This window comes from Magnolia sinica, chromosome 6 (genome assembly GCF_029962835.1).
Source record: "Magnolia sinica isolate HGM2019 chromosome 6, MsV1, whole genome shotgun sequence".
Taxonomy (NCBI): domain Eukaryota; kingdom Viridiplantae; phylum Streptophyta; class Magnoliopsida; order Magnoliales; family Magnoliaceae; genus Magnolia; species Magnolia sinica.
Window position 1 is genome coordinate 101,711,622 of NC_080578.1, and position 19,895 is coordinate 101,731,516.

Below are 19,895 nucleotides of genomic sequence, written 5' to 3' on the forward strand. Positions count from 1 at the left end.
TACTCAAGCTTTTGGTACATCCTTGGCCTAAGGTGAGAGGTCCGTTATTTATTGGATTACCAAATTACGGTTTCAAACATGTGTGCACCCAAGCTGCCCAAGGCCCCACCAACCAAGCAACGATTTTGTGCGCCCACAGTGATGTATGAGTTTTATCCATGCCATCCGTGCATTTTACCATTTTTATGGCATGAAATCAAAGGGCAAGTGGACCACATGGTTGGATCTTTACTCTTGCTCCAGTGGTAGACTCCCAGGAGCTTCAACACCGATTCAAGGATGCGAGTATCGATAGGTGGTGAAATCTCATTACAGCGTGTGAGTGTGTGCGTGCGTGTGTACAACAAACAAAAAATACAAAAAATCAAAACTAAACCATATGGTAGGAATTAAATGCTCAAGCGAAGGTTTTGAACAAGTTGATATTTGTATTTTGCCTGTGTCATGGTCACCACTACTTGTGATGTGCTCTCTGGAAGTGCATGCTTTTGGAATCAGCTGAGGCTATCAAAGCTTCTCCATGATCAAGGTGACTTTTAGAATCCGGATCCCCTGAGGGGGTGTTTGACGCATGGTATTGGGGAGGATTACGTGGAGGGAGATTAAAAAACGTAATTATTATTTATGGCAGGAATTGTCCCTTATTACCATGGGATAAGCTTAATTCCATGTTATGTTTGTAATACAGTAGTACATTGAATGGATATACTCACCATCATTTAAAACTATTGAGAATAACACATATGTGTTATATCCAAATTGTTCATCTATTTTGTAACCTCAGTATATGACATGGGCCTAAAAATGAGGCAGATCCGAAACTTATGTGGCTTCAAAGAAGTTTTCAACGGTATGTATTCAATCCTCACTGCTTTCTATGATGGGGTCCACTTGAGCTTTAGATCTACCTAATTTTTTGGCCCATGCTCTAGAATGATCTTAAAAAATGAGTGGACGGTGTGGATATAGCCCACACATCATGGCGGGACCTACACAACTTACTAACATTGAGTGGAATTGGCAAGGGACCAATGCAATTCCATCCCATCCAATTCCAAGCTTTTCCATTCTTCCCAAACATTGAGTGGAATTGGCACCTAACCAAATGCAATTCCATCACCTAATCCCATCTAATACCATGCCCAAATGAAAATGCATTTGATGCCACCGAGATGACAATGTCAATAATGCCATGGACCAATTACTACACACATAAGTAGAATTTTCTTGCTTGTAGCTAGCAGAGGACATGTACCAATTACTATTGCTTTTTTTAGAACTATTATCCCCTCCTTTTGACTTTGGTTAGCACTTGAGGCCATTAAAAAAAAGAAAAAAGAAAAAATCAATCATCTGCCCAAATCAATTATGCACAAAATTAATAATAATATTATTAATAATAAATCATTAATATAGACCATCCATTATGCATACCAATGGTTGGTTTTTTCAGGTCTTGGTGATCAATTCGAACAGTACATTGTAAAAATCCAACTAGTGGCTAAAAAATGAATGATCATGATTGATTATAATAGAAATATGATTGTAATTGAAGTAGCTCATCCTTCATGTGAGTCCCACCTTCAATTGCCCTCCTTGATTGATGATCCTAACGGCTGGATTAATGCTACAGAGCGAATGGTTTATAATTACTATACTACAAAGGTTCCATAATTAGCATGGACTATCCATCATGTGGGGCCCACCTTGATTGCTCGTGTCTTGAAAAAGTAACTTTGATTATGATTCCAACCACTAAAAATCGTATTGATGTTTGTTTTCTATTTCTTTAATAAAATTTAGCCCCACATGTTAGAAATTGTAGAGAAAAAGCTGTGGCTTACAGAGGTTTCCACCTTGCTCTGTGAAAATATTAATACCATGCTCTAGTTCATATGCATGCATGAGTTTGCTCCATGACCCTAGCTGCCCAACAAATTCCAACAAAACCAGATGCATGCACACGATACTAACACACCAAAAGGGGCAGAACAAGTCCATGTGGGCTTAAGCAAGCTTTCATCTCTATGAGCTGACTTTATATTGCCAAAATCTTTTATTATTATTATTATTTATTTATTTTTATATGCATCTAATTGCTCCTGCAACTGTTTTAAAGTACAAATACACATGAGACAAGCTTCTTGCAACTAGTGACCGTCTCGGATCGTTGTATGATTTTTAGATTGTAAAGTTAAAGGACTTTCGGTTTAGGTTTTTGATAGAGACTGGTGAATATCGCAAGGTCTCTTTTGATTTCATTCTCTTTCTTTCATTATGTTTGGGATCATTGTTCTTAATTGGACTGGGGGTGAACATGTCAATACCTACTGCAATAAGAGATTCATCAGAAAGAAGAGCGATTTATCTCAATGAAAGTGACCTAGTCGAAGACTCGTTCTAGTAGTTCCCCTTCTATGGTGGACTTTCTACAATCTAGTTTAGGTTTTTGATAGACTAGAGAGTATGATCACAAAGTCTCTTTTAATTCTATTCTCTTTCTTTCTTTATGTAATTTGGGATTATTGTTCTTAATCAGACCATACGTGAACATGTCAATACCTATTGCAATAAGAGATTAATCATAAATGAGAGTGATTTATCTTAAAGAAAGCGACTTAGTGAATCACTCGTTCTACCAGTTCTCCTTCTATGGTGGACTCTCTACCATCCTAATATTTTCACTTGAGGGTCTAAATGCTTCATGTGCAAGTGGATGAGAATGAAGAAAAAACATATGGGATAATAATAGTAGTATCAAAAACTGAAACATTACAAATCTTTCCTAATATAACGCATGCCCACCACATTACAGGCAATATCATTGCTCATGAATACTTAGCCACCATCGCACTCACTATAATTGGTGAACCAACTCCGATGATGATTTATGTGATATGATGTCTTAGTATAAAAAATTCACTCTTCCTTACGATCATCGTATATGTATCTAACCATAGATATTGACACACATATCACTTCCACTCATACCTACATCAGAATCAACAGTATTGGCCTCCTTGGAAGAAGCTATGAGTTCTTTTTTCTTACCTTATGATTTTTACAATTTTTATTCATGTGTCTATACATCTTATGATTCCAGCACTTCAATTTCCCATTGCCCTTACCCTTGAATCTGGACCTCGATCGATAAGATCTATTGTACCACTTCAAATTTCGCCCCCTCATAACCAATGTATCAATAGTCGCTTTTTTTTCTCATCGCCTTTTCTTGAAGGGCTGAGATAACGATATCGACATTAAGGGTCAATTTATTGATACACAACGAGTCCTTGAATGACTCATATGAAGCAGTGATAGAATTCAACATGACACGTGTCCGATCTTCATCCTTAATCGTTTTCTCCATATCCGATAATTTTAAAATCATATTGTTAAAGTTGCCAATGTGGACCTCGACATCGCTTCTCTCTGCCATCTTTAGATTGAACAATTGAAACTTCAAGTATAGCTGATTCTCAAGAGATTTCTTCACATGGATGTCTTTTGAATTTGCCCATGTACTTGCTGTTGTTTTCTCTCTAATAACATTATAAATGACTTCATCCGCTAGACACAATTGGATAGATGTTCTCGCTTTCTTATCCATCATATTTCATTCATCTTCTAACATAGTTTCCGGTCAATGAGTGCATCATAGAATCATTATTAAACTAAGAGACCGGTCATATTAACTTTTCATAATTCAAATTTATTTTTATTTTTTTCCGTAATAATTTTCAACATCGAACTAATGGTCAGAAACCATTGATATTATGCTCTCAAATTCAGTATGTGCCCTAACATTTGCTATGATACCACTTATGGGGGACCACATAAGCACACATAGGTAAATCAAGCAAAGTACTCCAATCACAATAAACAAATCTATTAAAAAACAAAACAAATTTAACGAAACTCCCTCCCCCATATAAATATTTATATGGGATTCGATAGGTCTCTGCCCTCCCTATAAACCATATGGATCACAATCTATACATAAATCACATATATAAGTATAATATTGATAAGTTAATCTTGTAACGTGCGCTCCATCATGATCAACGTTGTCTATCCATACTGTCAGCTCACCTCAGGTCATAATCTACAAAATGAGGTAAATTCAAATACGAGGTGAATAACACCACCAAAAAGTGTTGATTGAACGCACAGTAAGTTTCAACGTTAAACATTCTATCCCCTGCGTTTCCTCTCCTATGGTCCACATAAGATTTGTATTTACTTGTTCTTGAGCTCATGCCTAAAAATGAACAGAGAAAAATGGATGAACAGCGTGGATAAAACACAAACATCATAGTGGGCCCACGGAGCTTTCACAGACACTAGCGAAATCGCGTCCCTTAAAGAGATGCGACGTGGTATATATTGATTGGTACTCTATCTTGTTACAGGGAAGTGGATTGGCTGGTGTAGCTCACACCGGCTATATATCTGCTATATGAATCTCAGCAAGTTCTTTAAGTCTGATCATGAGATATGTGTTATATACAAACCGTTTATCCATTTGGCGAGCTCTTCTTAAACCTTGAAATGAAAATAAGATTGATATAACTATCGAGTAAACTACATTGCAAAAATTAGTGGGTGATTGAACGTCTGTCATTGAAACCCTTTTTGGGTTATAGAAGTTTTGGACCAATATGAAATTTGTTTTTCCTCTTAATTTAAGTCTTTGTGACCTTATGAGTAGATTGGATGGAAAGTAAACATCATGGTAGGCCCTATGAATTGTTTAACGGCGAAAATTATTTTCTCTGCTGCTATTTGTGGTGTGGTTCACATGATCTTCGGATAGGATTAGTTTTTGATAATGCTCTAAAATGATCTCTAAAAATAAATGAACGGCGTACATGTAATAAATACATCACTGTAGAGCCCATGTAATTTTTATCTTCTTTGAACCGTTCGTACAACTCGGTGCTCGAGGGGCGTCAGTGCTCGTCTTCGCACGACACGTACCTACAGCAGCTATATATCTGATGTGAGGTACACCAGCCAATGCGCTTCTCTTATTACAGTTCCACGGACTATTCCGAATCATTTGGCACCCGAGCAAAATCCGGTAGGGCCATATTTCCACGGTACATGTGGCAGTTCGACCTAATACCGTCCATCTCGTTGTGATGCAATGGATTAAAAAAAAACGTTGCAAATTACAAAAAGATTGGATGATCCTAGCCATCAGATCAGTCACGTTCAAAACGACGGTTGTAAACGAAACCAGCCAACGGCCAACAGTCAGTATAGTAACTAGAAGCAAAATCGATGGTTAGAATTTTCTGATACGTGTCCTTTCTGAAAAATAGGCCATCCACAGTAGGCCCCAAAAAAAAGGACAGTTTCGTTTGATAAATCGCCATGACACGTGTACGGTGCAGAGACAGCTCTACCAGATTCCGGTGCTACTCTCTCTACCGTATCAATCTCCTCATCCTTTTTAGACCCCCGTGGTAAATTCCAACCCCTTCGTAGACACTGACAACGATCCAACCCGCTTCTCTGAGTACACCGCCGGAGTTATCAAATTTCAACAACGCCGGGATCCGATGTCGGAGACTGCACGTCGGAAAATTCTCCCCGCCGGAAATTCATCGGCCGGTAAGTACGTCTATTCGAGCAATATCCGAGCACCTGTGAAATTGCCCGGTTCGGCATTGGATTGGCCGATTTGCCTTTACGTGGGCCCTGCAGATTCCAATTCTGATCTTGGATCCGATTCCATACACAAGAATCATGGAATGGCTGAGATCGGCAAACACCAGAATAGCTGGAAGCATTTCCAATCGGCCGGGCAGCGGATCTGTTCTTTTGGAACTGAATTTTTTCAAATGAGAAATGTTTTTACCCCCTTTGATCTCAATATTGAAATAATCATGATTGAGTGGTTTTTGATTCGAAAGACCGAAATCCGTTATTGATTTCTGTCAGTGTTAAACTCTACCGTGAGCTGAAGCTTTAGTGGAGGTGTGTTTGGATGCACAATCCAATCAATTGCAACAGTTAATCTATCTGGGAGTGGGCAATCGGTGATTACAATCTTGTGCTAGGGATGAGTCCTCAAAAAGACTATTATCTGTCATGTGTTTAATTTTCCGTTTAGATTTTAAGAAAAGCTTGACAGAATGCGCCCAAGGGAGGAAATTAAACACCCATTTTAGTTTAATCAAAGTTATTTGTTGAACTTCATATTTCACATTGGTGCTTGTGCTACCCATGACGTATAAATTAGACAATTAACTTATGACGTGCTGTGCCAATAAACAAAGCAAAATAGGTTAAAAAAGGAATGTCTAACCTTGGCACAAATCATGGATGAACAATGCAAATCAAAACACAAACGATGCACAAGTGATGGGATTGAACACAGCCCTTGAAACGATTGGGAGGTGCAAGTGGACCCACTTAAAACATAGGTCATTAAGTTGTACTGGGGGGTTGTCTCCAATAGATCTATACTTGAAGAAATGCGTACCCACGATCAGCTGATATGAAGCAAGGAGAAGTTGAACAATGCCACAATAATCCTTGGCACAAATCATGGGCGAACAATGCAAATCAAACACAAACGATGCACAAGTGATGGTATCAAACACGTAGCCCTTGAAACGATTGGGAGGTGCAAGTGGACCCACTTAAAACATAGGTCATTAATTTGTACTGGGGGGTTGTCTCCAATAGATCTATACTTGAAGAAATGCGTACCCACGATCAACTAATATGAAGCAAGGAGAACTCGAACAATGCCACAATAATCCACAACAAATCCAAGGGGCAGGAGTTGCGTCACAGAGAGGTGGCGGTTGGGGTTGGCGGCCGTAGTAGGGGGGATCACTGTTGGGGCTATAGTAGGGGGGGGCACTATCGGGGTTATACTAGGGGGATTGCGATTGGGGCTATGGCAGGGGGGTGGCAATCCGGGCTGGTGGTGAGGGTTGCGGTGGATGGGAATTGGGGCATGGGGGAATGTTGAGGTTGTAGGGGTGGGAGGGTTGCAACTGATGAGGGCGGATGCCACAACGGTTGGTGGCTACAACAGATGGAGGTGGGGTTGCAACGGTTGGGGATGGGTGTCGCAATAGTCGGGGGTTGTGGTGGATGGTGGCGGGGGTCGCAGTGGTCAGGGGTAGGGGTTGCAGTGGTTGGGGGCGGAGGTTGCAACTGCCGAGTCTCAATCGGAAGAAGAAGATAAGAGAGAAAGGATGTTCGGATCTCATTTGGTGAAGGCCGAGTCTTAATGGCAGTGTTGGCCGGAGAAGATAGATAATAAAAAGGAGAGGTTAGGGTTTACAAAACCTTTTCTTTGATACCATGTAATTATGCTAATTGAGATTATGGTTTTTCAACACCCCTCTCTAATTTATATTAATAATCTAATAAGAGAAAACAGATGGAAGTCCGTAGGACTACCCAAAGTGCAATGTTCCCATTTCAACACCATCTAAAGCTACGAGTAATATTAGAATCTATAACTTTTTTCTTCTTCTTCATATTTTCATCTTCTTTTCATTGTATTTCAATGTAATGAGCCCTAATCACCAAATCATGCTAGATTTGTGTTCTAGTAGGGCCATTTGGTTGACTTCAAATAGGTCGAGCCAACAGACAACATTCTTATCATAGATAGATTTGATACACCATTATACTCATGTAGGCGTGTTTTCTCCCTTAATTCTCTGGCTTAATAAAATTTCGACCAATATGGGCTGATATGGTTTGATATCGTTGTGTCATTTTTCAACTAGGTCGATACACCCCCCAATACCGATATTTAGAACTATGACATGGACTATACATTAGGTACTTAGACTTTTTATGGGCCATACTGAAAAATTTACTCCGATCTAAGGAACTTTGCCATCTGATCAATTTGTACAAAAATGGGTGGTTTGGATCAAAGGTCCAATAATCGATATGAGTAGGCCAATTGATAGAGTCCACTTTGGACAAATATGTTTCCAAAGAACCATTTTGATAGGGTGACCATGATCCATTCTTGGCTTGACAAACCATTAGTTATAAAACTAGAGGCCAATATTTACCAGGTTAGCATACTTCGATTAGTAAGAGTTCTTTATGGTGTCCCATGAAAGCAGCACAAACCAAATGGACACTGTCCATATTAGGTATTGGATGACTCATATGTGGGCAATAATTACACATTATAAATATATATGTTGGTGGTCGAGAACCTCCTTCCTATCTCATAGGGGAGAGTGTCAAATCCCACTTGAGCATTTTTGTAGAACATAAATACTTTACAAACTTGCCTGAATCATGCATAACTCACTTGATTCACCGAGTCATTGCAAAACTCGGGCAAGTTAAGGAGAAAATGACCGAGTCTTGTATAGAATTGAAACATTTAGAAAACCATCTCATTTTGAGGACAATCTGAGTTGACTCAACCAATTCTCGTGTCAGCTCACCGAGTTTTGAAACAATAAACAAAGCTATAAGAATAGAAAATGTAGATAAAGAATTACTTGTTGAAGAGCATATGGACTCAAAATAAGTGACTAATTTCATACAACAGGCCTTGACCAGAGGTAAATTTGGAAGAGAATTTGTTACCATTGAGATCCCATGGTTTATGTTATTTGTAGATGACATAGTTTTGATTGACAAGATGAGGGAGGGCATAAACACAAAGCTAGATTTATGGAGGTGTGTTTTAAAATTAGATGGATTAAAATGGAGTATTTGGAGTGCAATTTTAGTAACAATAGGAGTGGGAACGAGGAATTAGTTAAGATTGTTGACCAAGAAGTTTCTTGATATTATCAGGTATCTAAAGGAATAGTTTCGACAATCTTGGGCTAGTATGTCTGCGCTTGGGCTTCTCTTCTTTAGATGATCCCTTTTGTTTGGAGTCTTGAGTTGTATAGCAGTTTCTTCGGTTTCTTTTGCTTTTTGTTTTCCGTTGTTGTTGGCTTTTGCTTTTGTTTGTTTTGAGCTTTGCTCGTTTAATATGTCTTTCATTCTTAAAGATTTGGGCGAATGGTCTTTACCGTAGGTTTGCTCCCTATAGGTGTGGGTTCGATTCCCCTCTTTGGCTTTACCCGATACACGTGGTTGTGGGTGATTGCGTGTATCCATAGGGATTAGTCTCACTTTAAAAGAGGTGGGGACACCCTGTGTCATAAAAAAAAAATGTCTTTTATTCTTAAAACATTAAAAAAAGAAGTTTACCAAAATGACTACTTTCAATCTCTTGGGTTGATAATTCACGAGAGTGGAGAGATTGTGAAGGATGTCGTCCATAGAATTCAAGTGGGGTGGAAGAAATGGAGATGTGCCTCTGGAGTTTTATGTGATCATCGTGTACCATTCAAACTAAAAGGGGAATTTTATAGGATGACTACAAGGCCAACAATGCTTTATGGGACAAAATGTTGGGTAGTTAAGGAACAACATGTTCATAGGATGAGTGTAGCTGAAACGAGAACATTGAGATGAATGAGTGGCAAGGCAAGGAAGGATAGAATTAAAAACGAATGTGTGCAGTAGGTAATAAAATGAGAGAGTATACTTATATGTTTTGGTCATGTGTAATGGAGACCAAGAATTGTTTCAATTAAAAGGAGTGGGTTGGTACAAGTTGAAGGCTCTAAAATGGCAAGGGGAAGGTCCAAAAGGACGTTGGTTGAGGTAGTAAGAAAAGACTTGATAGCCTATGGTCTAACTAAAATTGTGAATGACAGAAAATGATTCATGTAGCGAACCCCAATTAGTTGGGATAAGGGTTAGATGATGGTGATGATGATGATGATGATCTCTTCCTCAATCACAAACTGCGTTCTTTATTTGAATTGCTGCTATTCTCTGATTACCATTCCAAAGTCTTTGAAAGTCTACAGTTCACCAGTCCCCTGGGTTAATACCATCATAATCCGGCAACCTTGTCCCTTTTCATTGGCCCATTGGATATTTTGTCCACCCTACTCACTAAAGGACTCTTCTTTCAATAGTTTGAGGATCAATATTCCCACTGTCACCAAAAAACTCAAGTCTTCCTTCTTTGAAAATTGCCAATAAAGCATTGTCCATCATCTAAATATTTTTCGTGTACAAGCATGTTTTGAGAGCTTCGTGTGAGTGCCGAGCATGGGGGTATCCTTTGCATCACAAATGGAAACCCTTTCATTTTCTTGTTAAACCTCCAAATAAGAACTGACAAGTAGACGACATTTTTAAAAGGTATGTTGATGGCACTTGAAATTAGTTGACTCGCCTCTATGTTTCTTCTTTCCATCTTCTGATTATTATTCGTGTCCCAGCACATGACTAGAGCTTTGTATGAGTGTTAAACATGAGGGCATCCTTTGTATCACAGAATGGAATACCTTCAATTTTCTTGATACACCTCCAAATAAGAAGTACTAAGTAATTGGCATTTTAAAAAAAATGGAAATTATAAGTAAATTGCATTTTTAAAAGGTATGTCAACTGCAGTTGAAATTAGCTGACATGTGTGTCCTCTCGTCTTCTTATCATCACTAATATGACACTTGTCAGTACCTTTATTAGGAACATGTGAGTTCTCTGTGAAACCAAATGTCTGCTTGTTGCCATCATTCGAGGGACCCCACAGCTTGATCATATAAATAGCCAGTCCTAATGCATCACTCGTCTGGAGCATCCCTATTTCACACTTGCTGGATCCACAATCACTGGACCCATTTCCAAGTCATTGTCCACGTCTTTGATTTCCTGTTTGATCTGATGCAGTGTTTTAAATATCGATGATATCGACTGACACATACCATGATATATCTTGCATCCCACTTGTGAGATACGAAACACACAAGTAGTAGGATATATCCCACATGTTCGATCCAACGGGTATTTTTTTTTAATAAATATTTTCGATCGTTTTTTTTCCCTTGTAAATCATGTTAAATCAGTGTCAAATTGTTACAAATCCATGATTTTTCATGTTTTGCATGAAAAATCATGAATTGGGAGCCTCGATTTCGAGATTTGGAGGAGAAGGACCGAGTTACGGAAAATTGAAAAAAATAAATTTTTTTCCAATTTCTTGCAAATCGGTTGCAATCTTTGTGTCCAAACATAAACATGTATGTAACCTAATCTAGTGATTCTTCTTTTGCTTTTGAATGTATTGCTTGTGTTTCCACATTTCTTCTTACATTTATAAATTAGATGAATATACTTGCATCAATTCAGTTAGACATCGCATAGATTAGGACCCCATACAAAGAAAACCTATTATGTATACTTGTTTTTTGTAATGTTTTGATTTGTAAGTGTGTATTGATGTATTTTTTAACAATCACTGAAATTTCATTGAAAAATTCGACCAATTTCCAATATTTCCTTATGTTTCCAGCAACAAGGATACATTATGCGATACAACCGATATATCCCATGCGATAACCGATACGTATCCGTATCCCAAGGGTGCGATATGTAACGCGATACAGATATTTCGAACACTGATATGATGTTGCCTAGGTAGATCAACTGTGCCTTAGAGAACTTCTCTCTCTCTCTCTCTCTCTCTTGATTTGAAGAGTGCTGTTCTTTTATGAGACAGTCTCCACGTCACCAAGACACTTTTCCACCCTTGTTCTCATTTCCTTTTGAACAACATTCTGACTGGAACCTTCATCTCTCACCTTAACAGCAGTTGGGCGACCCCTAACAATCAATTGTATATATTGCCTAAAAGGCAGTGATCAGTGTATATATTGCCTGAAAGGCCGTGATCCGTCTACCTATACCGTAACCCTTCCCATCTCCAGCTTTTCTCTATAAGCCACCTTTGAATCAACTTCCGACGATACTTCACAACAAGAACCCATTGCTGAGAAGGTATCGATAACGCACCTCAGATATTAATCTTCACAATCTTTCTTGAAGATTTGAATGGGACATTCCAATGGTCAATGCTCTGAAGGGCCCCTCCACCTTCTCCCCATATTAGTCTAGTCGATGTCCTTTTTGACAGTAAGAGTACAAACACGCTCCATGATTCCATTTTCTTTGTCTAACTGGCATTGCTGTCTTCCAACAAGTATTTACCCACTTTGAGATGCCTTTGATAATGGTTGCCTGATATTTCTGAAGAAGCACCTTCAAAAGTTCTCCTCCTTGCCATTAAAATGTTGATTGCCGTCCTCAATCTGCCTTCCAATAGCTCTTTCCAGGCTTTAGCTTTCTTTGCCCTCTCCAATTTTGTCAACGACTTGAGAAAGCTCTCCCCTTTCTTCACTGGATGCTTCATACCTTCCTTTCCCATCAAGGCCCTGCTTTGTTACTCCAATGCTCTGAAATTCTCCCTAAAGACTCACTATCTTCTCCCTTTTGTTTGCTTAAGTAATCCTTCCCATCTTTCGCAAAATGAACATGGAGTGCATGATCTCTAACTCTTTGACCATTCAGTAGATCTGTAGGCTTTTGTGCCTCATCCAGGTATTTGCATTTACATTAGCAAAACCCTGCTTTGTTCATGTGTCCTAATTTCCAGGGAGCATCATATTGGTAATCTTCCCATACTTGAACAAGTAGAATAAATCTTCCTCCCACACAAAGTCAATGTTGCGAATGAAAAGAGTGGAGCATGTTCATTTGTCTTCCTTCTGGTGTTTATCTCTATTGTTGAGACTGTTCTCTGAGAACTTTCACTGCTAACATCATTGCTGGTATCTAGCTCCATCGTTATGCTGAACTCACTGTAAGAGAGGCAGCATAGATGAAGGCGAAGTGGTGTTTTTCTGTGGTTAACTAGGTGGGAGGGAGGGATACCATTTAATGGGTGAGTTTTTTCATCATGGCCTGCTGATTTTGGCATGTAGTGAATAGAGAGTTCAGGTTGATGATTGGACTATTCCATGTGTCCAAAGCAACTAGTTGTATCATAGTTAATGCAATTATTTGTATTAGATCATGTACCATAGTTTGTCACTTTCCCTGTGTAGGACATCAAGTTATAGACTAAAGTAGTTTATGGGAGAGTGGATGGGTAGCTTTAGAGGCTATCCCATATGAAGATTGATTTCCACCCATATGGGTTACTAAGTGCCATATGGAACAAGTCTATTTGTAGCTGTTAAATTGAGAACAATTTTTCTTTAATTTTCTTTTAAGAGATTCAAAACACTCCTTTGGCTGTGTGGAGGTAGTGTTTTATAGACCTTTGATCTCCTCTGGAGGTGGCGGAATTTTCCTTCAGTCTTCTCTTTACTGAAGCGCCATAGCTGTGGTGGGAATTTTCCTTTAGACTTTGACTATAGGAAAGCCCCCACATAGTATGGTATTTCCTCCATTTCAGCTTTAAGAAAGGCCCCATGTGCTGCCAGTATTTCCTTTAATTTGCGCCTTAAGAAAAGCCCCCAAGTGCACGTGGGAACATCCTCTGTTAGAAACTGATAGAGCACACTCTAACAGAAATCAATTGGGCGAGCTGCCTGTGCCTGAAAATTTAGTCCGTGAGATCTTCACTGCAGATGGTGCCACTACAATGATTGGAACCATTCAATTGCTTGGATAGAGTTATGTAGAATGTTAATTATTGTCTAGAGCCTGTAGCATACAGTTTTGTTGAGGTGCCCATTCATGTCCATGGAGGCCATGATTTGGTGGTCTGTACTATTGATCTGATGAACCCCACTTTGGACAAGGGATACCCCAGCTGCTTCAAGCTTGGATGATCTGCTATTGGTGCCCTACGAATAGAGGGCCAAGAAAAATAAGGTAGCACACATTCAATGGAAAAATGCATCAAAGATATGTAGGATTTTCCGATATGGGAGATTTTTGGGGCGTCCCTCATCGATGGTTGGGTTGGTCAGATCAACGGTTGGATTTTGCAACCATGGGCCCACATTTACAGAAATAGACACCTCAAGATATTCTTTGGATCACAACTTTGGGTTTTCATGTCTGCCTAACCAGGCCTCTCGCTCCTCATTATCATCCGCTCTTCCATCTACTTTCATCTCATGCACAGTGTCTGTTTACTTTTAAGTTTTAATCTCTATGGGAATTTAAATTTCTGCCCAATCTTCTGCTGCATCTCATGCATGGACAGTCAAGATGTTTTGTAGCTTACATTTTAGACGTGATCCAAAAATTATCTTCAAATTTGTCATTCATTTAGCAATTACATATATTCTACTGCCTCGTCTTTCTTTGTTTCTTTCTCTTTTTATTTGTTTATTTATGAGTTTATTCCTAAAAAAAATATATTTGCGACTTCTTCAACAATGATGATGAAGGCCTCTTGAATATATAATACAGAACTACTACACTTCTAAAGCTAGTTTTGTTCTTCTTAATTTCCTGCCAAAATTGTTTCCTTTCTACATTGGTCTCAGTCATTCTTAGTTTAGCATGACTTCGTCTCCTAATTTTCACGTGGGTACTCCATTTTTCTTTTATTTTCTCATCCAGTCATGATGGAGTCTGGATTCCCTTTTCTGTAGTTTGCATGGATGGTCACGATTCTTTTGCCCTCCAAATCTCACATGCTCCATATGTTGTATTAATGTGGCAAGTTTTACTCTCAACCTTTTCTATTTCCATAGTTAATGTCTGTTTTTTTTTTTTGGCAGTGGCTTGTTCAAAGGATACCTCTATTGTAGTTGTAGTGCTAGAAACTGGTGAAGTATACATTGTTACCAGCTTGTCAACCAGGGATGACACCCAGGTGATTTATGTTGATCCAACAACTGGAGCACTATGTTACAATGGAAAGCTGGGACATGACCTTTTCATTTCTGAAGAAGCTGCTTTGACCTATCTCACAGATGGGTCAAGGTGGCTCTGCAAGAGCACAACTTATGCCAAGGCAATACTGGGTTATGCAGCTTTGGGGAACTTTGGATTACTTCTAGTTGCCACCAAACTGACTCCCTCCATTCCAGATTTGCCTGGTGGTGGGTGTGTATATACTGTGACTGAGAGTCAGTGGATCAAGATTCAACTTCAAAATCCTCAATCACAGGGTAAAGGGGAAATCAAGAATGTTCAAGAATTGGCTGAGCTCGACATTGACGGGAAGCACTATTTCTGTGAAACGAGGGATATTACTCGACCTTTTCCAAGCCACATGCCTTTGCAGAATCCAGATGATGAATTTGTTTGGAATGGTTGGTTTTCAGGTCCTTTCAAAGAAATTGGGCTGCCACAACATTGTGTTGTACTTCTCCAGGTCTTGATTCATACTTGGTATATGTGATACTTTATTTTAAGTTCGGATGTTTGTTCATCCATTTGTCTCTAAACATTGCTGTATTTTAATCCTTTCCTTCCTGACATCTGTTTGTGCTAGTCTTTTTACTAAACACTGGTTTTAGAGATTACCTGGTATATTTGATACTCTTATTTGATATATATTTTATCTTGATTTAGATTCTAGCTTACCTAGTTATCCCTAAACATTGCATTATTTTATTTTTTTGCTTTCATAACACCTGTGCGCTGGTTTGTTCAAGTCTTTTAGAGAACACAGAATCTAGAACTTAAGATGTATAATGAGAATGATTATTAGAATTGTCTATAAATTAACGAGTCTGGCATCAAACTGCCTTCCATAAAATCAGTTTTACAATTGGTGCCTTCGCTTTTATCCTTGTGGAAGTACATTATATGATTGAAATTAGAATTTACTCCCAGTGTATTACAGCTCATGCTTTATTTAGCATGCCCATTAATCATGTTGGTACTAACATTTTCATGTGTTCACTTATATTGATATTTTATTTATAGGGGTTTGCAGAGTGTCGAGGCTTTGGATGCTCAGGTCAGCAAGAGGGGATAGTTGCACTTACAGCTCGTCGTAGCAGATTGCACCCTGGTACTCGTTACCTGGCTAGAGGGCTGAATGCGTGTTTCAGCACAGGTAATGTCTGTCTATCGGTATCTGTTGGAAGCTCACAGTACCCTTTGAATAGTTGTTAAGCTTCCTCATATGTTGGAAAATCATATTAAAATAATTTGTTCTAGTGCTCAGCTGAACTTACAAACTCGGTATTTGGCCTATGTGTGTTTTTGTCTTTTACTTAAAGTTTTCTTTTTTCTGCATGTGCATATTCTCTTGGTAGCTGCTTTCAGCCTTCATTTTACTGTTCCACAATGTGTCTTTTCAGGCAGTGATATTAGCAGGAGTCTATATCAATCACTAGGATTAGTTATTCCTTCTTGTAATTTAAGTATCGAAACTTCATCTTTACTGCAAAAAACATGTTTCATGCTGCTTCATGTTCTTATCTACTATGTCAACGACATATAAGGGAGCAACTTAGACCTTTCCAGCTGCATATTATAACTAGTTGTTCGAAATTCTGAGAGGGGACATAGAACTGGTTAACTTCATCAATTATTAGTGTGTTATTAGTTCATTAATGTGATCAACTAATCCTCCTGTAATGGACATGGATCCTTGTCTTTTGGAAGGTCACCCCCATTTGATGGGCTTGTAGTCTTAATGAATCAAAGCACTGGATGATAGAGGAATGTGGTCTGGGTGTTAATCCAATTTATAATAAACTGATGAAGTAGGACTGGGAGAGATCCACCTTAAAATTCATGAATAAAGTTTTCTTTTTAATATCATCTTATAGTGGATGAGAAGACAGATTTTGCTAGTAATTTTTTCCTTCAATTACTCGAACAGGGATGAATGCTTGATCATAATTGACAAGCATTCAGATAAAGAGATGGTAACAGTTGTCTTAACCTTTCTGATGGGCTTGATCTGCGCTGCGATCTGTCGCGAATGACACTCTAACTAGGAGAGATGTTGGTGGGGAAGCCGCTTCTATGGTATCTCATCATTCGTCAAGTTTTGCTGCCAGAGATGTAAACAGAGATCTCTGCACTCCTATATTGAATCAATTATCCTTGTAAGATAGAGTTACAGGCTGAAGTCTTCGATAATTTGAGATAGGCATCCAAACATCACTGTTGCAATAGAGACATTAGTTCATTATGTTCATATGTTAGAAGAGGATGGGTTGGTTTTCTGCCATATAGTTGTGGAAGCAAGTCTAGTCCAATGGTCACTCTTTGGCACTTGAAACTTCCGCAAACACTTCTTCCATGTCCTTTATCTTTTACAGCTGCATCAAAGTATGTCAATGCCTCATCTGGTGTTCATTGATTCTGATTTGGCATGAGTATGACATTGGGATTCTAAGCCTCAATTTGTTTGAGTCCTTTTTAATTTTTTGTAAAAAATCATCTTCGTATTCAGTAATCAGCCCTCTGGCCATTTGAAGATCTCCACTATAAAGGTAGGAATGTAGAATTGGTAATTGCTTGCTTCAAGAAGAAAGGGGTTTTGAAGATTTTCGCTACTTTGGTAGAGATGATTAGAAGTAGACAAAGGAATGTTAGTATGCAGAGCGTGCTGCATAAAACTTTGTGGTACCCTCCTCACATTGCACGTGGCAAACATGTGGTAATCAGAATTGTTGATCTGGTGGGCCATCACTTGGATAGGCCATATCCCAAAAATCAAGGGGAGTGAACTGTCTTGGCCATCACATACTGGATTGTCAGAGTTGTTCACTTGCAATGATTTTTGCTATAGCCCATCAACAACAGTCCTGATCACAACATGTTTGCCACATATTCCTTGAGGAGGGAAATGCGTAGATCTTTCATTCAGTGGTTGCTGCATGCTATCATTCCTCAATTAGATAATAGAGAACTGGTCTTCTCCTTCATGCGGAGGCATTATAATTTTCAAGGGATCAAAATAAGAATAAAAGTTTGCATGGTCATTTGTGAAACTTTTTGCCCACTGGTGGAGCGCTCACACCAACATTGAAGAAGTGAAGAAGAAAGAGATGGGGACAAGTAAGAAGGGTGTAGAGAGAACCATTCACTCACTAAACAAAAATTTGCTAGGAGAGCCATATTATAAGCCTAATATAAATTCCAGATTTGGGGATGGTTGCCATGTTGGATGCTGAACCTACGGCAGTGTTTCATCACCTCTTGGCCCTAGTAGACATTTTTGGGTCTGAGATTTGCCATCAAGATTTTCACATGGATGAAGGGAATTTTTGGTATTTCACTCATATATCATTAAAACCGAATTCCATGTCTAAGGACGTGATGCCACGTCATCCTCACATTCCTTCCATTGTTTAGAGTGCCACCATGTATGAGATCTCCCAAATAAAGGTCTTGTCTTGTGTAGCTGCGAAGCATTTCTATTTACAAGAAACCCTAATGTGAGACATCTTCCAGAGGGTTTGAGATGTGTCATCGCTTTTCCATGAGCCCACCTTTTTTGAGTATTTTTGCCATTAATAACATTCAGTTTGATCTAACTACATTCTAGAAATTTTTGTTAGCAGCTTTCCTTGTTTCTAGTTTGAGAAAATCAAAGCCTACTGACTAAACATGAAGATTGGCAAGATCATGCTCTATTCCTTTTAGTTCTTTTAAAAGAATTCTTCCATTTATTTCAAAAACTTTCCCAAAACTTCTATTTTCTTTTTGACATATTGAAACCATACCCTAGGGTGTATGCCTATGTTAAGCGGGATGGGGAACATCCCAATTGTATTAGAAGGTATGAAATGCATCTCACAACTGTGGCAATCCCTCAATAGAAAATATCCTTCACGTCATTTCGATTCTTACGTATCCTCCTAACTGACCCACCATTGGTTTTAAAACCTGGAAACTTAACTCGACATAAATGACAATCGAGTTGACTCTCAGACCGGTCAAGTCTTGAGTATCAAGACTAATAATAGTTAATGGTCATCATCATCGTAGCCTTGTCCCAACTATTTTGGGTTGGCTATATGAATCCTACTTTGCCAATCGTTCTTATTAAAGGTCCTAACTTCAGCAAGTGACAAGCCTAACTAACCCTTCTCATCACTTGGATCCAAGTCCTTTTGATCTTCCTCTCATCATCTTTTCAGGCCCTTCAACCCTCATTGCATATCCCCATCCAGCCCTAGAAAGCCAAATTGATTGATTTGTTGACTGGAACCTGGTCATTAGTGACCTTTATTGATGAATGGAACAAGGTCATAAGTTACCCATTATCTATGCCTTATTAATTGTGATTGGAAAGTTGGACATACTAATGGGTTGTAGGGATTCTTTTATGGAATCTCTAAGGCAGGGTACAAAACAGCCTGGATGGGTTAATGGAGAGTTGATGCTCCATTAATCGTGAGTATCCAAAGTTTCTATTGACCACCCAATGGGTTTGGGCTACCTAGTATTTGTTTATAATCAGCCTTTGTGATATGAACCGATGATGGGTAGGGATGGATTGATCTCCAACATCGGAAATCGAATTACCAATACCCTTCACACATTGGAGTACGGATGTTCTTCTGTTGATCGGGACATAGTTCTAGGCTTGATTGGATATCTACATGGGATGAATTGTATCAAGTCTGCTAATCAAAGAGTATCCATCATGCTTGGATTGGATCGACGAGTTGATCATGCACCAGCTTAGATTTGTCCTTTGATGTTAGATTGCAGAGGGACTTTGGGACAATTGATGTTTTGGCTTTGATGCAACTTTTGATGCTACATTAATAGCTCACATATAGGTGTTATTTGGTTCACACATTTAAATTCAGTTGAGACCAATGTACATCAATGTGGAAACCACTTGTTGCCCGAGACTTTGAGTAGTGGCTAGTTCTTACCTTTTAGATGCTCCATCAAGCTCAAACTAGCTGGCTATGAATTTCAAGCACATGATTTTTTATTTTCATCATAGTTTGTTTCTATCAAGCTTGATGGTGATCTAATGGTCAGATCTTTTGATTTACATTCTAGAGCTTTGCATCGGGTTTTGGATGCATAGATTGGATGCCATAGTGAGTGGAAGGACGTCCAATTTGGATGTATGGATTATGTAG

The 19,895-nt window shown here is 38.8% G+C and overlaps 1 protein-coding gene across 3 annotated transcripts in view; it reads left to right on the plus strand.

The window, feature by feature from the left end:
* Positions 1-5,455: 5,455 nt before the first annotated feature.
* Positions 5,456-19,895, plus strand: part of LOC131249309 (probable phosphoinositide phosphatase SAC9) — a 68,926-nt gene continuing 54,486 nt past the window's right edge. For 2 of the 3 annotated variants that reach the window (XM_058249979.1, XM_058249980.1), the window contains exons 1-3: positions 5,457-5,619; positions 14,598-15,196; positions 15,754-15,886. In XM_058249979.1, coding sequence (XP_058105962.1) covers positions 5,568-5,619; positions 14,598-15,196; positions 15,754-15,886 — 784 coding nt within the window. In that variant the 5' untranslated portion in view covers positions 5,457-5,567. Of the gene's footprint in view, positions 5,620-14,597; positions 15,197-15,753; positions 15,887-19,895 lie in introns of all 3 variants that reach the window. The other variant, XM_058249981.1, reaches the window with a different exon arrangement.